This window comes from Xenopus laevis, chromosome 1L, assembly GCF_017654675.1.
Source record: "Xenopus laevis strain J_2021 chromosome 1L, Xenopus_laevis_v10.1, whole genome shotgun sequence".
NCBI classification, from domain to species: Eukaryota; Metazoa; Chordata; class Amphibia; order Anura; family Pipidae; genus Xenopus; species Xenopus laevis.
Window position 1 is genome coordinate 120,172,048 of NC_054371.1, and position 22,833 is coordinate 120,194,880.

A 22,833-nucleotide genomic window follows, 5' to 3' on the forward strand; every position below is an offset into this window, starting at 1 on the left:
TTGCAAAGAATGAGTTGTGGGCACACTTTGCCCTCTGCCTATGACTACTTTTGACAAGCTACCTGACGAAATGCATTAGCAGAGCTCAATTCGTTCTACAATTCATTCTTGTTAAAAGGAAGAAACTCTATATGCCGCATAATATGCAGTTGCTCATAACCAGACTGAAGAAACCTGGGTCATTGCTAAGCACTGGTTGTTACAACCATAAAAGACATTTACGCATATTATGAAAAAACAGGTTCTCGTTCTGCATGCTAATGACCCTTCTTTTCCCTAGCAAGGGGTACAAGAAGAAATATAAAGACACGTTAACAAATGTAAGTGCAATTTGTTTCAACTGACTTAAATCACCATGTATTTAACCCCCGATGCAGTGTTTTCTCAGAATTCCAGCTTTATTCAAATAGCATCCACAGCATGTTGTGTGCAATTCTCTGTATTAACTCCAACTATGCCAAAGTTGAGGTGCAAGTTTTTCCTTAGTGGGGATGTCCATTGCCCACTGCACCCATAATGGTATTAGTATCCATTATGTGGGGATGACCATCTGATATGCCCCTCAAATGGTTGAAAAAAAGGTTAAATCAAAAATCTTTAATAGTTAGGACTTTTGAAGGCAATCCCGCTTTAAAAAAATTAAAAGACGCCAATGTTTTTTACAACTTTTATGACTTTCCAGCATACAGGATATGATGTCACTGACATAAGAATGAGGAGGATGTAGTTTCGTTTTCGCCTGGTCTAAGTTGGCGAAGGAAAAGCTGGCAAAAGAGGTAATGTTCTGTAAAATTCGCACTTTAGTGAATTTACGGAGTAACGACCGTTCACCTGAGCTAAGTATGACTGGCAATAGGGTGTGAAACTGCGCTAGCGACTGTGTCTTTCGATAGTGAATTGTCGTTTACGCCTATTAGTAAATTGGCACGGTCCCTACGGAAGAGATTTCTGCCGAATTTTCGATACCGTCGGCCACTTTACCTATTAGTAAATCAGCCCCACTGTGTTTTATTGGATAGAAAAAAGGGTTCAATCATACAAATAAATAGTGATGGGCGAATTTATTCGCCAGGCGCGAAATTCGCGAAACGCCCGCGAAAATTTGCGGCAAAAATTCGCCCATCACTACAAATAAACCAGTCTAAAGAGTTTAATAAATAATTGTAGTTGTTCAACTAGAAAATATGTAATTTATAACAGACAAGTGGGAATGCATTTAGAGGGAAGAAGGTTTCAAAGCTAATTCTGGGAATTTACTGTAAAGATTATCCCAATTAGATGAGCTCTGATTCACAACATCATTTATTTACTGGCATTGTAGGCTTCCTACTAATTTTTTGTATATTTTAAGCATTTTTCCAACCTCATATAATTTTTGAGTCTAGAATTATACATGTGAGTGATCATATTATACCCATGATATTTAGTTTTATGCTTCTTGTTACCGGGGGAAAAAGTCATAGGAATGCTACCATGGCATTATCTGCCAAGGGGATTATTCCTGCTGGAGGAAGATAATTGAAGATAAAGTTAATGACACTGTTTTTGTAGAGAAATATAATGACACTTGTTCACCAGAAATACATATACAATAAGGGTTTCAGCTTGAACAAAGCACCATGACACAATATTCTTTTATTTGTATGTCAGATTTATTGGCAAAATAATCTAGATATTTAATCCAGTTAATCCAGTTGTTTGGGATGCTCAAGCAACAGTAGAGAATTTAACATATAACAGATAATTGTGCACCATATACAAAAGGTATCAGGCTGCTGATAATTGTAGTGCAGAGATGCACACTAATATACTGTATATATGTTTTAGTTTTCCCATAAGGAAAATCAATTGTCTTTAAATAATGTATTGGTTATAATAAATAATCTAAATGGTAAAGTAAATCTAAATGGTAAAGTAAAAAGCATAAGATACAATTTAGTTGTTGAGACACTATATATATATATATATATATATATATATATATATATATATATATATATATATATATATATATATATATATATATATAAACTCTCAAACTGAAGGGTAGCACAGGGCTTCCATTGTGTGCCCAGGTGCACAGTAAATTTTCATATATTTTCAAAGACTAGCAACACCGGCAAAAAGATGATAATGTATATGCTCACATAAAATACAATATTCATCTGTATGGGATCTGTTATCCAGAATGCTCTGGAGCTAAGGTTTTCCAGATAATGGATCTATAGCCCCTAGGGAAAACTTATTTTTGCACAACTTTTAGTGGGGAGACACTTTTAGTTACATAGTTTGTACAAAGTATGCATAAGCTGACGCGCCCCGTCAAGACGGTGTCGATGCGTCAGTCCTAACTAAGTGAAAAAAGAGAATATTATATTTGGAGGGAGAAAGACCATTCTTGCTTTTCTCTTTATTTAGCATGATCTCTTCCAAAGACACCATATGGAGCCACCTCTCCATAATAAAGAACACACACTAGAATGCAGCTCATCCCATTTTTTATTGGGTGCACATATATGTGTGTATACAGTATATATAGTTTTTCTCAAATACACATGGCTTTCACTTGCCAGTGAAGACTTTCACCTATGGAAAGACTACCTTAATAATTTACATAGGTTGATGTCAGATTAGTTACAGATATATTAAAAAGTTCATGTAGAATATCATGTAAACATTATATAAACCCAATAGGCTGGTTTAATTATATCTTAGTTTGAATCAAGTGCAAGCCACTGTTTTATTATTAAGCAAATCGGTTTTAAAATTTTGTATTATTTGAATAAAATGGAGTCTTTGACGCAAATTTACTAAAGGGCGAAGTGGCTAACGCTAGCGAAAATTCGCCAGCGTGACTTCATTTTGCCACTTCGCCGATTTACTTACGGGTGCTGGCGTAAATTCGCTAGCGAAGTAGACCTACTCTAGCGCTACTTCGCACCCTTACGCCAGACGAAGTTGCGCTCTGGTGCAGGGACGTAACTACGCTAATTCACTAACTTGTGGATTTTACTGAATGATACCTCTTGCACCACAATTTACTTTGCCAGCTCAGACCAGGCGAAGTGCAATAGAGTAGATAGGAATTTCTTCAAAAATAGTTGAAAATTTTTCCCTCTGGCGTTTTTTACTTTTTACTGGGTGATAGGCTGAAAAAGATCGTAAATTTTTTTTGGGGTACCCTCCTTCTCCCTTACATTTGGCACCTAAACTATACAGTGGGCACATGTGTAGGGCAATATAAGACCTCTATTTAATTTTAAATTTGCCCTGGCCTTGTGCAGTGTTATGTAGTTGCTACAGCATACACGCCGTATGCTAATTAGGCATCGCTAGCGTAACTTCGGACTGCTTATTGTATTATTGCTATCGCAACTTTGCAACCATTCGGTAACCTGTGTGCAACTTCGGAACTTAGTGAATTTGCACAGCCCTAGTGAAAATAAGCCTGGCAAAGTGTGGAGATGTGCGGCGAATAGAGATGTCGCGAACTGTTCGCCGGCGAACTTGTTCGCGCGAACATCGGGTGTTCGCGCTCGCCGGAAGTTCGCGAACGTCGCGCGACGTTCGCCATTTTGGGTTCGCCATTGTTGGCGCTTTTTTTTGCCCTCTCACCCCAGACCAGCAGGTACATGGCAGCCAATCAGGAAGCTCTCCCCTGGACCACTCCTCTTCCCTATAAAAACCGAAGCCCTGCAGCGTTTTTTCACTCTGCCTGTGTGTGCTGAAGAGATAGTGTAGGGAGAGAGCTGCTGCCTGTTAGTGATTTCAGGGACAGTTGAAAGTTTGCTGGCTAGTAATCGTTTTGATACTGCTCTGTTATTGGAGGGACAGAAGTCTGCAGGGGTTTGAGGGACATTTTAGCTTAGGTAGCTTTGCTGGCTAGTAATCTACCTTCTACTGCAGTGCTCTGTATGTAGCTGCAGTGGGCAGCTGTCCTGCTTCTGATCTCATCTGCTGACTGCTGCAATAACAGTAGTCCTTGTAAGGACTGCTTTTATTTATTTTTTTGTTGTTTTACTACTACTACTACTACTACTACTACTATAAGAGCCCAGTGCTATTAGTCTAGCAGTGTTGGGGAGTGGGACTGGTGTGCTAATCTGCTGCTCCTAGTAGTTCAGCAGCACCAACTTTAATTTTTTTTTTTTAATATTCATTTTTTTTTTATTTTACTTTTTTTATTTTACTACCGCTGTAGTAGTGTATAAGTTGACCTTTTAGGCATTATTTGCCCTGTAGGCATTATTTGCACACTGTTTTCTTCAACCCGCCATCGAGCTGTGTGACCTTGTTCCCATTCTGTCTAAATATCCATAATATTACCGTCTCCAGAAAAAACACCGGAGTCACTTTTTTCAAGCAGCATTCATATATTTTACGTAATCCGTATCCACCGCTGTAGTAGTGTATACGTTGGCCTTGTAGGCATTATTTGCACACTGTTTTCTTCAACCCGCCATCGAGCTGTGTGACCTTGTTCCCATTCTGTCTAAATATCCATAATATTACCGTCTCCAGAAAAAACACCGGAGTCACTTTTTTCAAGCAGCCATAATATATTTTACGTAATCCGTATCCACCGCTGTAGTAGTGTATACGTTGGCCTTGTAGGCATTATTTGCACACTGTTTTCTTCAACCCGCCATCGAGCTGTGTGACCTTGTTCCCATTCTGTCTAAATATCCATAATATTACCGTCTCCAGAAAAAACACCGGAGTCACTTTTTTCAAGCAGCCATAATATATTTTACGTAATGGCGAAAAATGACTATTTTCAGCATTTATATGGCATATTTTTTCTGGCAACTGTGCTTCAGTGGCTGCGTCCAAAAAAACTGGGCAAACAATGCCTACAAGGTCAACGTATGGCAGTTGTTTAAAGAGAACAGTAGATTACTAGCCAGCAAAGCTACCTAAGCTAAAATGTCCCTCAAATCCCTGCAGACTTCTGTCCCTCCAATACAGAGCAGTATCAAGCAGATTACTAGCCAGCAAACTTACTATCATCTGTCCCTGAAATCACTAACAGCTCTCCCCCTACACTATCTCTTCCAAGCACACACAGGCAGATTTTTCAGATACATTTTTGCCCTTGATCCCCCTCTGGCATGCCACTGTCCAGGTCGTTGCACCCTTTAAACAACTTTAAAATCATTTTTCTGGCCAGAAATGTCTTTTCTAGATGTTAAAGTTCGCCTTCCCATTGAAGTCTATGGGGTTCGCGAACCGTTCGCGAACCGCTCGCATTTTTGCGCAAGTTCGCGAATATGTTCGCGAACTTTTTTTCCGACGTTCGCTACATCCCTAGCGGCGAAGCCGTCGCTAGCGCATTTTCGTCGCTTACTGAATTTGCCCCTTTGGGAGACGTCCTTCCAGTAATTCAGAGCTTTCTGGATACCAGGTTTCCAGAATATAATCCCATACCTGTATCTGATTTGTGCTGTATTAAAATAAGAAAATAGAGATCAATAATACACTAATACACTTGTGCTAACCATACAATGCTTCCGTACTGAATAACCATGTGAGTATGCTGGAAAGGCATGCTATATATAAATGTTTTTGCTTGTTAACAAATGTAGCTCTGCACTGGTATATATCAGTTTCAAAGTAAACAAGAGAGCACAAAACTCTCATGGTCTAAAACAGGTTAAAAAAACTTATGTACAGTAACCCATAGCAACTAAATAGGCAGTTGCTTTCATTATTGCAACTGCGCTGATCAAAGCTTATTAGTGATTGGCGTCTAGGGATTATGCCACATGTGCATTTTTGGATCCATATAAGTAAATGAGTGCCACTTTGTCTAATTAATGACAGTGTTTGTACATGTATAACCTATTTGTGTGCGTGCTCAATATAAAAATTGTGTTTATGTATATTTCAATGTGTTCATGTCCATGGGGATAGATGAAACATTTAACAGAATACAAGAATAGGGAAAAATTGTTATATAGAAAGCTCTGAAATATCAAAATGCCATTTTATTTAAATACAAATGTTAAATAATGACCTCTTAATTCTTGCCTGTTTCTTCCTCTGATCGTCCATTTGTCATTCATGTTGACTAACCCAGCATAGATCCACGTATATATATATATTTACACATCCCTTGGAGAAAGTAACACTTGCAGGACGGATGTAGATATTTGATTGAAGACAGAACTGATGTTATGGCTGTTACAAAAGCCTTTATCAAAGTTACATAGTGCATTAAAAAACACCCTTAAATACATAATATTTAAAGCGAACCCATGACGTGGTCCAAAGCAGTGATGTGACCTAAACCAACGAAGGGTTTGTGCATGTCCACCCCCAACATAAACCCCATTGGATGGGTGAATAAAGCAAAAGAGTTCAACCCCACAGTAGGCTTGAATATAATGTATACTATGTAGACATTGTTCTACAAAAAACATTGTTGCAGATCCATGTGTTTTTAATAAAACCAAATAAAAGCACTGATTAGAGTGTAGAATAGTAGAGCATAACCATAAATAGGTAAATATTACGCAGAAGAACTAAGCGGAAAGACATGAACTGATGGTATAGGGCACTCACCTCCCGGTTGCTACCAACATTTAACTCTAACATTTGACCTTTGATAAATAAACCCCTTCATTCATCAGAAATCACAATATCCATCACCCAAATCCATACATAGAGGTCATGGTAATAAAGAATCGAAGATGCAGGCAAACATTAGAATGGATCAGGGCAAGTATGAAACTAATTATTGAGGGCCAGAGATCAGGTTACTGCAGGTAGTACATGAAGGGCACTTATAGCAACCATCCTTAGGTGTGGTAACCACTCTTTTGCTCTATTCACCAATCTGATGGGGTTTATATTGGGGGTGGACACGCACAACCCCTTTATTGGTTTTGGTCACATCATTGCTTTGGACTACGTCACACTGCTGGTCACGTCACTTGTTCCCTTCATGTATTTAAGGGTGTTTTTTAATGTAACTTTGACAAAGGATGGTGTAACAGCCGAAACATCAGTTCTATCTTTAGTAAAGGGGGTCATTTATTAAACCTCAAATTTTTCTGGTCAATCTTTTTAGGGCAATAATGGTAAAAAAAAAACTAATTTTTTTCAAAATGCATTATACCCCGGTGCTGCAAAAAGCCCAAATCTGAAAATCCACAATCTCAAACCTGTTGAGGTCCTGTATACTGTAAGTCAATTGGAGAGGCACCTATCCCAAATTAAAGTGGTCTTCGTGGGTTTAGCCCGAAAATCCAGGGGTTTTCAGGAAAAACTTGAGCTTTTCGGGAAAAAAGCCCGGAAAAAAACGTATGATTCAGGGTTTTGCTTGATTTTTTCGCTCAAGTTTTTTACCTATCCAATTAAATCAAGTTAATTTATTAATAAATAATGCAAAATTGGGCATGGGAGTTTGGTCAAGCTTTTTTTATTTGGATTTTAGTTACTAACGCCCAAAATGTCTACATTGTCATAAGTCCTGCAAGTGCTGCTTCTTCCAGGAGATGTGAATAATTCTTATAGTGGCTTAGACCCAGGCACACTTAATAACCAGAGATGTGAGTGCAGGCATTCCAAATATTATATAGTGAATAAAGTACCCCCCTTGTAAAATATAAGGATATTATAAGTTACTGAGGCGTTTCATGACCATATAAAAACACGAGGCCGAAGGCCGAATGTTTTAATACAAGTCATGGAACTCTGAGGTAACTTCTAATATCCTCATATTTTGCAACTGGAGGTACTTTATTTATTATAATCTCAAGTTTCAGTGAGTCATGTGACAGAAATAACATCAGAACTCACCATTTATAACTGATGACATCAGAACTCACCGTTTATATGGATATAATAATAATGGCTTTTGTGTATTATATATATATATATTATAGGGAAATTGCTTGTAGCAGTGGGTAGGGCTCAAGTAAAACAGTTCTACATGTAAACAGGACACTCAGCTTTGCAACAAAAATGGGCAGGCGTCTGCCTGTGGTTTATTGTTCAGATCAGGCAAAATAAACAAGGCACAAGTTCTGTGCTATAACAGAAAGTCAAAACCTCACCAGATTGCAGTTTCAAAGAATACAGAACAAAAATCCTCTCTGCTGTCACAAGGTAGTCCCTCTTTGGAATCCCCGTATCAGGCAAATTCTGTTTCAAAACCACAGCGTTTGTTCAGAGCATCTCTATGCTTCCCAAGTTAACATACTCCCCCTGGCCAGACAGGAGGACAACAACAAAATAGTAATTACAAAATTACATTTGGATGCCATGTTTTACAGAGGAGGTGTCTCATACAGTGTTCTAAATAGCAACCTGCTGAGTAAAAATGTTTTAAAAGTTTAAGGATAAAGATGATAGATTATATTTGCCCCAATCGTAGATGAGTAAAAGAAACTCTAATGCAGCAGAACATCAGAAAGAAGAATAATCACAAGTATTTAGAAGATATGCAATTTGTTTACATTAGACATTCCTCGCAACTGTCCCTTTTTCAGAGGGACAGTCCCTATTTTGACAACTCAACCTGCAGTCCATCATTTGTACTGGAAAGTTCCTATTTGCTCTGCACTGAACAGCCAGAAAAAGAAACAAAGTTTCTCACTTAATTGGCTTTTAGCAGAGAGCACAGAACAGGTAACAGGTGCAAATAAGATACTTTGTAACAATTTTGAGACACAAAAAAAAAAACAGTTTAGATAAGGAGAAATATTTTCATAACCTGCCAAATTTTGTGAAAAATTTTTTGTGGCCATAGAAAGGTGAAGGTATGCCATTAGGTTAATGCTGAGTGTACCAATATGCAGCCATCACTATTCAAGAGCAAACTCAGCCCTGGTGCATCTGCTAGTTCCAGGGATCAACATAACGATTACACAAGAAAATTACATTTCTTTTTGTAATATATTGTCAGAGAAAAATCTTTATATTGCGAAAGAGAGACTCACGAGGTAGAATATTGATTTATTAATTGATTTATTAACTGCAGCTATAGCAGGACATCGTACATCCGTACAAGTGCTTGTAAGTATGACAAAAGACTGCTACTCAGCATGGCAAAGATATATGTTACAAAGAAAGAAGAACTTAGTGGGTGGACATACTGTAATTAAGAGACTTTATTATAATAAATGACATAGCATTACAATGTTACTTAACATAGGATTAATGACACACACAAATCTAGATAATTAGAAAAACGAAGCCAGACGTTATTCAGAAAAAAAAGTATTTCTATTTTTTTTCTTAACCACTTAAGAGCTCATTTAAATTAACTTTTAGTATAGATATAGCTATCTTATAGATATTCTGCAATTGGTTTTAATTTTTTATTTGTGTTTTTTGAGTTATTTAACTTTTTATTCAGCAGCTCTTCAGTTTGCAGTTTCAGCAATCGGGTTGCTAGGGTAGAAATGACCATAAACGGATTTGAATAAGAGACTGGAATTTGAATAGGAGAGGCCTGGGTTTTCATTTGGAGGGGTTGAACTTGACTTTTTTCAAGTAATAAGATGTAGCACTAAAAATAAATTTGTGTCCTTGCAGAACATTTGGTTTTAGATGGGATCAATGACCCCCTATTTGAAAGCTGGAAAGAGTCAGAAGAAAAAGGCAAATAACTCAAAAACTATAAAATAATGAAGACCAATTGCAAAGTTGCTAGGAATTGGACATTCTATAACATACTAAAAGTTACCTCAAAGGCAAACCACCCCTTTAAAATGCACCTGATTAATAATCAGATTCATCAATGACACTGCGTTATCTTGCACCCCTGCTTGATGTGCAACTAGAGGGCATTCAATGTGAGTTTTAAAAATTCTGTTCAGCAGCTCTCCAGTTTAGAATTTTAGCAGTTATCTGGTTGCTAGATGAGCAAGAAAAAGTAACCATAAGTATAAAATTATAACTTCAGAGAACAATAGCTGTTTGGCTGAAGGCATCAATGACCCCCATTTGAAAGCTGAAAAGAGGAAGAGGAGGAAGGCAAATAATAAAAAAAACTAAAACAAATAAATAATGGAGACCAATGAAATGTGGCAAGAATTGGACTTTCTTTAACATACTAATAGCTAACGCAAAGGTGACATTGTCTCCTTTTAGGAAAAATGGCAAATGATTCCCCATTCCAGCAAGAAGAAGTAATGATATATACATTTTTACAAAACAACACTGATTTACTCAGCAAACCTTACTGGGACATTTGTGTTCATTCTATCACTTTAACAGTTTATTCTAGCATTATAGGGGGCTGTTATGGTTTAATAACTTGCGTTTCATTTATTTCCTTCAACTGGTTTACAGAGATAAAAACCTTAATTATAGTTTCTGGCGTTTGTATTTTATCAGTGATTACAATGATCATCTACATAGCATAACGGTCAGCAACTTTGCAGACATACTGAATCAAACACAATTTTTGTACAAATAACAGAAATGTAAAATTAATTTGAACTAATATCCCTTACAGGGATAGCAGTGATGCATGCAGAAGAAAACATTTATCTCCTGCCTGAGTTCCGAAATGCTAAAAAGTGTAATCAGAATCATGGAGATTTTCTATCATGCTGCAAGGCTTTTATTTCTATCTGGCTTTGCTTTGGCATAGAATAATATTAGTTAAATCAATGAAAATTAGTGTTTTTTTCCCCTTGTCTGCACTTTATCCTATAATCTGGTACTTGCTCTTTTTCAGCAGATGAATTATATGTTGCTATTGGACCTGTTATTGCATAGCTATTTATAATTCTCGTGGTACAGGACCATTTTATTCTTTGTGGGTTCTGCATTTAAAAACAGAAGACATGACTGTCCGAGTTCATATGCAGGCAAGATGAGAAATATACTATATGCATATAAATCTATATACTGTATATAAATCTATTTAAACAAGCACTATGCCTGTTTATGAAAGTGAATAAAGAGCCAAAATATGCACAACTTGCGTTTAATGAAACCAGAATGTAAATTTACACTGAGCAAAACATGCATTGTAAATGCCCACTTGTGTTTGTTTTTGACACATCAGGCACTAATAGCAACTCACTCCTCAATATGCATGCAACATTTTAGTGCCTTTTTAGTGCCTGGAGACAAACTGGATAGAGTTTATCCAGGCATCACATTTTGTTTTCCAATCAACAAGTTTTTTACAGCTTCTTAGAAAAACAAGAAATGCTGCCCTCCAACTCAGAACAGAAGAGGTAAAGGTCATATATATCATATGCACCAAACAATTTCATATTCATTTATGATTAAAAATGACAAAAACAAATTTAACCCAAGCTGAAGCCGACATTATAATCTGACCACAGTATCTGTCCTTCACACTCAACATATTTACATTAGTTATGGATCTTCAGTGCAACATTATCATCTTTGGATGCTTGGATATATCTGAAATATCTGATATATCTGATATAACTGATACAACGTTTTTGATTCCAGAACCAAATTTAGATATATAAGCTCCTAAGCCTCAGGTATTGAATTACTACATCAATTCATTTCTGCTGGAACTGCAGATTTATGAAGCTTCTGATTAAATCAAAGTATTATTAAAATGGAATGGACTTTATATTTGTTAAATAGAATTTCAAAAAATTTGGATAGAACATCACTAGGTAGTAACATGTTTGCTTCCTTCCTTCTCCTTTTGCCAAACACATTGCCACCATTCTTCATCCTTTCAGGAAGTAATGGATTTTCACCAGTTCTAAGCTTGTAAAGTAATTTAAAGATTTAGTTTGGGTGAATGAAATGTTCATTTTTTCCCAAATACGATGAAGTGAGAAAAAATGGTTAAAATTGCCCTGAAATCATAATGGAGACAAATGTTTATGACAAAATTCAAGCTTTTGTAATAGGCTGAAGGGGAAACATGCAATAAGTGAATTGATTTACACATTGAAATTATACAAAATTACTAATATTTTCTCAAATGGGAATGCCAATTGCATATCAAATAAACAAAAACAACATTAACTACAAAACACAGACAACACTTAAAGCTTATTAGTTTTTAGCAATACTGGAGGGTCAATCTGTATTGTGGGTTTTAGATATGCAACATTTTTAAATTCATTGAAAAAAATCATCAAAGGAGACAAAGGTGAATTCAGCTATATTCTGTTAAAGGAAACTTTGAAAGCTCAGAGTATAGTTCTGATTGCTTTTGGATCATAAGTAGACTTCTGGGGGCAAGTAGACATCTGGGGGCAAATTTACGTAAGATCTAATATCGAGGGTTAATTAACCCTCAATATTCGACTGTCAAAGTTAAATCCTTCGACTTCGAATATCGAAGTCGAAGGATTTAGCGCTATTTGTTCGATCAAACGAAAAATCCTTCGATCGATCGATCCCCATAGGCTAACATTGACTTCGGTAGCTTTTAGGTGGCGAACTAGGGGGTCGAAGTTTTTTCTTAAAGAGACAGTACTTCGACTATCGAATGGTCGAATAGTTGAACGATTTTAAGTTCGAATCGTTCGATTCGAAGTCTTAATCGAAGGTTGAATTAGCCCATTTGATGGTCGAAGTAGTCAAAAAAAACATTTGAAATTCGAAGTTTTTTTTCTTCTATTCCTTCACTCGAACTAAGTAAATGGGCCCCTTATTGTCAATAGAATTGTAAATGGACCTAAAAATCTGGCTATTGGGAGTTGTTTTGTGTTTTTTCCATTGGCAGTTAATATGAGTATAGTTTTAAATTCTTTGTTAGCATTAGAATAGATGGGAATAAACAGCTCCTTGTCAATGGTCATAGCTACAGTTATACAGAATACTTGGGACCTAGGGTTTTCTAGATAAATGATATTTTCGTAATTTGGATCTTCATACCTTAAGTCTGCTAGAAATCATGTAAACATGAAATGAACCCAATAGGCCGTTTCTGCTTCTAATAAGGACAAATTATATCTTACTTTGGACCAAGCACAAGGTACTGTTTAAATAGGAAAAGGAAATATTTTTTAAAAAAAATTGGACTATTTGATTATAATATATTCTATGGGAGACTGCCTTTCTGTAATTTGGAGCTTTCTGGATAATGAGTTTCTGGATAATGGATCCCATACTTGTACTCTGAACACTTTTGTTAGGCCCCCTATGACATACAGTATTTTAGAACTTTTGTTGGATAGGTTGCAGAGTACTTTCAACCATTTTCTTGTTTTTCTTGAGTTGGAGCCATTTGTGCAAATTGAGTCAACCTGTAATGAAGTTCTGTTTGAATGGACCTACATAAAACCTTTTTTTTTTTTTGTATATACAAGGACGGGCTACATTTCTGCAGATTTATTGTTTTTTTTGTACCTTCTGCATCAGTTGATATTTAAAGAGATTTTGCAACCAGGGCAGCCAATGTCAAGATCTACCTCATACTCAAGTAACACAATATATTATTTATTATGCAGTGGCCTATACCATTTATACATGTATGTAGCTCTAGTTACTGACTTGCGGCAATTTGTCTGGAATAATTAACCTGCAAATCATTTTCTTTTCACTAAAAATGCAAATTCTTTTATAAGACAGATTTGTGAATGACAGTAATTGGTACTACAATCCAAAAGAAAGTTGTTACAAGATACTGACAAGCTGCAATTAAAACCACAACTTGTCACGAGTACTGTAGGCATTGAGAAGTGCAGAACCCAGAGTCTGGTATATATGCGGTGTACTCACCAAAAGACCGAACAGCTTTGATCATATAAAAATGATGGAACAAATAGTTGGAAAGAAATGAATGCACCTAAAAAAATTAATTCAGTGACTCACAGAATAAGAGACCTGGGTTCCACAATCTTACATCTATTTTGTGCAATGTAGTTATGAATGGACAAATAAGGAAAATGATGAAGAAAAACAAAATAATGGGTTTAATTTGGAGCACGATTTCAAACTTTTTCTATATGTATGTGTATTCATAGTTAGTTTTGGCTTATAGTTTCCTGATAACTGCTTTTCTACCAATAATATACTGACTGGAGCATAATCATTGAATGTGCAGTCCCATTCCAGGTCCAAATTACAGAAAGATCATCTCCCATAGGGGCAATTTTAAAAAAATTCGCCAGTGTGACGTCATTTCGAGACTTCGCCAATTTACAAACGGGGCGATGGCGTAACTTCGCTAACGAAGGAGATAAAGTGCAAAGTAGCGCTAGAGTCTAACTCCAGGCAAATTTTCGCTCTGGCGAATGGACGTAACTACGCAAATTCCCTAAGATGCTGAATTTAATGAACGTTACCTCAGGCACCAGACTTTCCTTCGCCACCTCTGACCAGGCAAAGTGCAATAGAGTCCCAAAAAACGCTGGCGTCTTTTCAGTTTTTCAGGGTGATATGCTGCATAAGATTGAAAAATTTTTTTTAGAGTACCTGGCTTCCCCCCTACATTTCCTAACATATGGCACATAAACTATACACTGGGCACATGTGTAGGGCATTATAACAACTCTAGTTTATTTTATTATGGTTCCCTGGGCTTGTGTAGTGTAATGTATTTGCTGCAACATATACATCCATTGAAATTCAACTTTCTGCCATATACAAATTAGCCAATGCTAGCGCAACTTCGCTTTGCTTGCCGAATTAATGCTAGCGAAACTTTGCCATCGTGCCCAAGATTATACTTAGTGAATTAGCGTTTTCCTGGCGAATAATCGCTTGGCGAAGTGTGGCGATGTGAGTGAAGCCGTCGCTGGCGAATTTCTGGAGGTTAGTGAATTTGCCCCTTCAACTGCATTTGATCCAGATAATCCATATTTTTAAAACTGATTTCCTTTTTTGTCTGTAATAATTGAACAGTATCTTGCACTTGATGCAAACTAAGGTATTATTAATTCTTATTGGAAGCAAAATCAGCCCATTGGTATTATTTAATGTTTACATGATTGTCTAGAAGAATTAAGGAATGAAGATCCAAATAACAAAATATGTTATCCACCAAACCCCAGGTCCTGAGCATTCTGCATAACAGGTCCCATACCTGTATATATAAATCACACTGGGTGCTAATAGTCTATCTATGTTTGCTCAACTGACCAATTGTTCTTTACAGTTTCACTAATAACTTCTCAAATTTTAATCATTGTGATCCAATCGATTTTTGTTTTAATAAACTCTGGCAGTAATCTTTATGATTAATATGTGCATTTAATAGAGGACATAAATGTGTGAGTGGTGACTTTCTGGAACCTTGCAATATCGGGAACAAATGAAAAACCACAAAAAAATTCTTTAGTATCAAACATAATTAAATGGTGCTAACTGTAATGCAATAAGACAAGGTGTCCGTAGATAAGGGATTAGGGTCTAATAAAATGATACTTAAAAATATGGTTAGTAAGACGTTTTTACTGAAAAAAATGTAAAATGTAAAATCTTTAGTTAGAAGAGCAATTAAACACACCCCCCCCTAGATTGCGTGCATGTTATTCTTGGAAAATACCAGCTGCCACTTAAATATTATTTCAAAGATTTGCTGTCTTAATGATTATTTCACTTGGATTACCCTGTGCTGCAGAAAACCCTTTGGCATTTTTCTCTTTTTTACATTAATGCTTGACAATTGGAAATTGCCCGGAAGAGAGTTTTAGAAAACAATTGGATACAAAACCTGCCATCAGTTAAAATTATGCTAAGGCTACTGTAAGCATTTGAACTTTAAGTGCAGTCTTTTCTCCATTTTTTCTTTGGCAGACATATACATTTTTTGTGCTTGGATAGGTTAACATATTAGTGCTAACAAAGCATAGTGATGCATTTGCAATGTATTGCATGTAAAACGTTGCTCTTTTGCCATACTTGTGTATATGTGATATTAATGTACTGCACTCAAGCTTCAATGCTGCCTTAAAATGACCATGGATCAGTAATAGCTGCTTGTACTTTAGAAATATAAGAAATGACTCTGTTTTCAGCTTATTGGCTACATGGTTATGGTTATGGTTATAAAGTTGCATGATTTGCACCTGGTCTAATAATGAACAGCAAACAATCAGATGTGTTCCTTCAAAATTATGATTAGTAAATACTGATTGCTAATTGGTTTCCATGAGTTACGCGACCTGATGCAAACTTTGGTGCAAACTAGAATTCAGTGGAAAATGACATTGCTGTTTTCTAGATGTAAGGCTATAGTAAATTGAGCAGTTAGCACATACAATAAAAACCAGAAGTAGAGCAATCCTGCCAATAAAGCTTGAGAGAGACGTCTCAAACAGTCCACCCAGAGCGTCTCTTGTTTCCTCAGGTGGAGCCAAAAGCTGCTCATATAGTTAGCCGTAAACCTGGCTGGCTTTCCTAGAGAGACCTAGCTAGTACTTACTAAAACATATACTCAGCTAGGGTTACACTTCTCCTTTCTTCACGTGGGTGATTCTAGAGCGGCATGGCTTACCCTTTTTATACTTTAGTACACTGCCACCTTGGGGTAGCTAGGGGTTATGCTTTGACCCAGGAAGGGAAAAAGTACTCCCTCCATAGACTAAGGGTCCCTTTAGTGACCATTTTTTAGGGCAATGTACAAACAAATGAGGACACCATTTATCAGTCACCTACACCTAGGTGTTGTTTTCTAGATAAAGAGTTTACAAATGATACAGCCCATATCTGTACTAATGCAATTAAGTGATTTTTTTACAGACAACATCAGTGGGTGGAATGGTATGTAAAGGTAACAAGGATAGAAGGGGGCTCCAGTCAAAGCTTACTGCAGTGAACACTCACTTACAAACTGGTAATAATTAAAAAAATGGCAGTCATCTTCCTTTGGTGTGCCTTTAAGTACGCTTTCTTTATGACTGCCTGGTGTGCTGTTAACATAGAACTGCTGATGAACACTAGCACTATTGATGCACCAAATCGGAGCCCTTTTCAGTAGTATTCAACTTTAGCCAAATACAAGTAACTTTAGATCACATAACTATGGAATTTGCCATTTTTCCCTGGGATTTCACAAATGTATATGCAAATTAGGATTTCATTTCCAGTTCTTATTTAGCTGAATCCTGAAAGTGTATTCTTCCTTAAACAGCACCCTACTTACCACTGAATGGAAAGGAGTTATTGTTTTTAGGAGTTGGTGGCAGGCCCAAGAAAATTTATGAAGTGTTTTTAGTTTAAATATTGCATGCACAGAGCAGATAGTGGATCTAAATAAGTAATTTGTCCAACATTTTCAGCATGCAACACAACTCATTGTGAGCGCTGTCCTTAAAACTAAGGTGCTTGCATATTGATTCCAGTTTTTTCTGTATTTATGGTACAGAAATGTTTCAACTACACTTGAATAATATTAGGGGCAAAGAACACAAGCTCACAAACACACTTACTCTTTAACATCATGCTTTATCTTTTTTTAGTATATTTTTTTCATTTCTTCTAGCCCAGCTAAAGTGACACCAGTCTTTTCCCACATCCATTCACATTTTAGACCTTCTTTCTAATTGTAATTCTTTTGTGGTGGTTCAGCTATTTTTATCAGCAGTATCTAACTGCTTGTAATGACAAAATTAGATTGCTAATTACTTTTCTGTGAAGATAGCTCTCTGCTGTGTTCTGGAGGTCTGTACATTCTAGATTTTGTTTCTTAGCACTGTATGTTCAAAGCATAGATTAATGTATATTTTACCATGCTTAGTGGTATGACAAGAATATATTACCATAGTCAAAAAATGCTTGCAGGCCTTCAGAATGGTATGATAAAAGATTATTTTTAAAAGGTTCAGTTCCATGACCTGTATAAAATTTTTTGGCATTCAGCCTTGTGCTTTTATATGGTCATGGAACTCATCGGTAACTTATAATATCCTTATATTCTACAATAGGGGGTACTTTATTCACTCAATATCTCACAATAATATCGGCTAAAATATGACTCCAATGGAAATATATAACTACAATGTCCTATCTGAACTATGCAATGCCTGCCTTAAATAAAAAGGTTTTACAAATTGTAGATTGTACCTTCTTCTTGTATGAGTCTCGCTTCTCCATTCTCCAATGTTAGGGCCTCCTATTTCCATAGTGCTACGAATTTGTTTTTTCACAGTTAATTATTAAGCTGGAAAAAACCTTGAATGCTATCTTCCTGTGCCAATTAAAGTGGACCTGTCACCCAGACACAAAAATCTGTATAATAAAAGACCTTTCCAAATTAAACATGAAATCCAATTTCTATTTTTTATTAAAACATTCATAGCTGTTGGAAGCTCATATAAAAATATCAGTCAAATATTGCCTGCCCCTCCTCTATGCCAATGGCATAGAGGCGGGCAGACAATTACTTTCACTTTCCATTCAGCGCTTCCTAGATGTCACTGCTCTCCCCACATTCCCCCAGTTCTCTTCACTGTTTAATTGTGTAGCCAGGGAATGGCGCTGAACATCAGGTCCCCCCATTCTGGTGCACAAACAAGATTCTGAGATAATGCAAAGCTTTTCCTTAATAACAGTGTCCACAAAATGGCTTCTGCCTGTTTGCTATAATTTTGAATCCCCAGACTGAAGGAAACAAGAATCAAATAATTTAAATAAAGTTAATTTTGCTTGACTAATGTGATTAAATAGGATTTTGATTATTTCTTTTGGGTGACGGGTCCCCTTTAACATTTATGTTACTCATATTAATCACGTTTTGTGTAGCTTTAGTAGGGCTTCTTTAAAGACCTAAGCATTCATGAAACTGCTAATACTTTATCTTGTTACTAATGGACAAATACAACATATGCATATCTTCTGGTACGTCTCTGAATGAACACACTTATCACATAATGTTTTAAAAAAAGGAACAAAATGCTTGTCAGTAAAATATATAAATAAATATAATATATAACTTGAGTACTTCTTTTTTCAGTATGGAATAAAGAAGAGAGAAGAAAAGGAAGCAGAGGCACAGGCAGCAATGGAAGCAACAGCTGAAGGGAGTTTAACGCGTCCAAAGAAGGCAATACCTCCTGGCTGTGGAGATGAAGAAGAAGAGGAAGAGAGTATTCTAGATACAGTTATTAAATATCTACCGGGTCCACTTCAAGATATGTTCAAGAAATAAGACCCAATAGACTGCCAGACTGTTTTAACCATAAACAGAGAAGCAATGTATTTCCCACTCTCTCATGGGAAATTTTAATATTGCCACATGCTACCCCCCTTCCGTCTCTTAAACTTTGCTTACTCTAGTCCCTTTTCTTTCTTTCTTCCTTTCCTTTTGTACATAGTCTCATACAGTAGACACCTCTAAATGGATGTCAAAGTTATGAACTGCAGTCTACGCAATTTTATTATAAGCCATAGTATAATGTATGTTAAGATCTGGCAGTTGTATACATAGATATATTTAAATAAATCATAATTTTTACACTTATATTAGTAGTTTAGCTATACACAATGGGTAGTATTTATTGGTCAATGTGGAAATTATTTGCAGTTTACATTAAAGCAACATATCACTGTAAACTGACATGTATCTGTGATTTCATATCCATAAAAAGAGAACATTCAGAAAATGAACCACATGGAACACCTTTATCCAAGATTTTATGGTGGAAAAATAGCCTACTCCATTAATAAATTTAAAAAAATATAGCCTCCATTAAACTAATCATAGAACTGAAAATTAAAAAATGAATTTTATAATGACAGTTATTTCTAGCATGTTAGCATAAAACAAGAAGACAGGTATTTCAGTGAAACGTTTTCAGAAACACTAACATAGACTAGCATATTTATTCAACATTGTATTTTATTTTGTGATGATTGAACCTATTCAGTGCTAGATAATTGTACCATCAGAAAATCATCAAATGAAAAGCCTCTACATACTTAAGTGTTGATGAACCTTTAAAATGATCACCAAAAAAAAAACAAATTTAAATTAGTGTCTAAATTTGAGTCGTAGAATAAGTGCTAAATGATGTTTCACAAAATATAATGAACATATGAAGCAATAATTAGAGCACTGCCTGAGACATAAAGTTGTTAACTCTTTATTTTGTCTATTTTATGCTGGAATTTCCGTGTATTTGGGAGACTTGAATTAATACAGTTTCTTTTAAAATATAAATAACAAATATTTGCTCTCCAAGCAAACAGTCTAAGTTTGAACCAGTGTAATCAATTCCCAGTGAACCAAAACGCCTTAGATACACAAGAATAGTGTTGACATTTTTCATGGGTCAAGAAACGTTTAGATAACCAATTTAGCAACAATTTAGGAGTTGAGATGCACTGGCATACTGAGATTTAGGCTTGAAGTTCAAGTTTTCCCATCAAGCAAGGCCAAAGTCATTTATAATGATGTGCTCATCCCATTAAAGAGACTTGTTAACCTACTTCTTCTGCTGGATGGTTGCAACAATACACCAATTCAGTAGCTGAATAATAACAGATTTAAATTCTAACATTTTTTGATTATTAATCCATACAGTTGTACATATAATTTTGCATAAAATAGGTTATAAAGCTGTAAACTTTTTACCTGTCAGATTTTACTATGTCTATATAAAACTCCCTAGTGCTAATTACTCTACTTAAAGCTATATCAGGTTAGTAACCAGGGCCTGTTTGATATTTGAAATCAACATTTTCTTAAATATATTATATGGGCACAGAAGAGACCACACTGGTTCACTAATTCTCACATTTCTGAGTGGTTATTAAGTTATGTACACATTATTTTACAATGCATGGAGGTGTGTTTCTTTCTTCTTCATCGTTAGAAGTTTCTACTAGCACCATCTCAAGTCCAATTACAAATTGAGAATTCTTTTAAAATATAATAATACATATAGACTTCAGTTAATTAAAATAAGTATAATCTTACCCTATTGCCAGTTACTATATTCACAAATTTACTGTTTCAGATATACCTGATTTATTCTTTTGAAATAACAAATTTAACATGAGGCTTATAGCAAAACCAAAGAGAAAACTGGTTCATTTGCTTTCATTGTAATTCTGAATATCTCTGTCATCTACAGTGGCTTTTGTTGTTTAATGTGTTTAATCTCAGGTAATTGAGGTAGTCTTTTGTATTATCATTCTTTTAACTAGGAAAGAGGGGTGTTATATTATACTAGATTTAATATCCTGCCAGTGTCTGGGTGCTTAAGTTGCAAGCTTTCCTAGTTTCCATGAAAACGCAAATCATCATCTTCTGGTTTTTAGAAGGTAAGGATTCAATAAATGTTGCATTGAGTTTCATCCATTTTCATCTACCTTTAGAGAAAGCCATATAAAATCAGACTGCAATATTAATTTAGGACGATTAAAATGTGTCAGAGAGACTAGATCATGTATTAATTTGCACTGGAGTTTCTCAGTCTACGTTTACTGTACGTTAGTTTAGTGTTTTATCCCTTCTGTATCAGAGTAACACACGCCAATGCTGCTCTATATGTTCCCTTCAATCAGCTTACCGATATGATGTTGTAACGTTACAGGTATGTTGTTGTGAGCAAAATGTAATGTCTTCTGTGTATGCCATGTTAGTATGTGTTACCGCTCTCTTTCTCTGTTATTTGTGCACAACGTAAATAAAATGTTTGGGTATCAGTCTTTATAAAATGTTTTCACACAAGGAAGTTAACCTGCTCAGCCATAGTTTTGTGATCATCAGAATAATTTTGTAAATTTAAAAGCTAATTGACTCATACTGAATGCATGCTATGAACTTCCAACCAAGAGCAGAAAGATGTAGAGGCTTTTGTGAATGTAATTGTCATTGTATTTTCCGTGCTATCGTCCATTGCATGATATCAATCAATTCAAAATATGTTCTTTTCGAATGGAATCACAGCCAATAAAAAATAAAGTGATTTCAGATTTTTTTCTTCTGCGGTGTTTTCAGTTATTTCTAGAGGAATATATCTAACTGTATGATGCCACTTTTTTATTAATATGCAACTCTTTTGGGTATGTGTAATATTTTTCTAGCTGGATTTGTATCTCCTAGACCTAAATAAAAAGGCATTTTATATGAGATTACCATAAACAATAAATGATTCAGGGGTAAAAATAGTGCTGTTTAAATATTTGTGATAGAACATTTGTTTAATGTTTCCAGTACTCAGGAGTACCAAGATTGGAGGAACAGTTGGGCTGCTGGTTCTGGAGGACTTGTCTTAGAATGCAGTATTGCTTTAAGACTCCAACTCTGACCTTGCTGGACTACAGTTGACATGTACTTTATTTCAACAATATTTGGGTAAAGCAATACTGCTAAAGCAAGTCTATGTACCAATGTAATGATTATTTACAACGTATAGCTATACAGACATTTTGAAAAATTTATAAACATACTTTTTGAGTTTGAAGGTATAGATTATCATTATCTGTCTGTCTGTCCCAGTAAGTAAATGTTACCTTACGTTTCAGCTTGCAAACATGCTTTCTTGTTTTCATATAATGCAAGAACTTTTTTCTGGGTGATGCATGTTGTTTTATATATATATAATTAAGAATCTGTGTGTATGAACCAGTGATTTAATCAGTAATAAAAGAAGCAATCAAGTATATTCTCTTAGTTAATTGAAATAAAATGTGTGCTTTAAATAACACTGACAATTGTGTTTGCTCTTGTCCAACTCCTTTTAGCGCTATGGCACATGAAGTGGTAGATTTCAGCCAAAGAATTGACAAAAATCACAACTGCTGCCTCCAATGCATTTGGCTAAGTAAAGTGTAAAACTATTGGTACCTGTACTAGCACTTTTAAGCATAAAAAAACACTTGTTGGGCATTTTTGGCCTAAAAATGCTTGTACCAGTCCTGTCATGCATTTTCCAAGGGGCTTTGTAGGTAAAGCATATGTCCCATGTAACACTCATT

The 22,833-nt window shown here is 35.7% G+C and overlaps 1 protein-coding gene across 4 annotated transcripts in view; it reads left to right on the forward strand.

Moving 5' to 3' along the window:
- Positions 1 to 21,839, forward strand: part of cplx1.L (complexin 1 L homeolog) — a 129,313-nt gene extending 107,474 nt beyond the window's left edge. For 3 of the 4 annotated variants that reach the window (XM_041581670.1, XM_018248055.2, XM_041581673.1), the window contains exon 4: positions 18,863 to 21,839. In XM_041581670.1, coding sequence (XP_041437604.1) covers positions 18,863 to 19,057 — 195 coding nt within the window. In that variant the 3' untranslated portion in view covers positions 19,058 to 21,839. 4 annotated transcript variants of the gene reach the window in all.
- Positions 21,840 to 22,833: the final 994 nt, after the last annotated feature.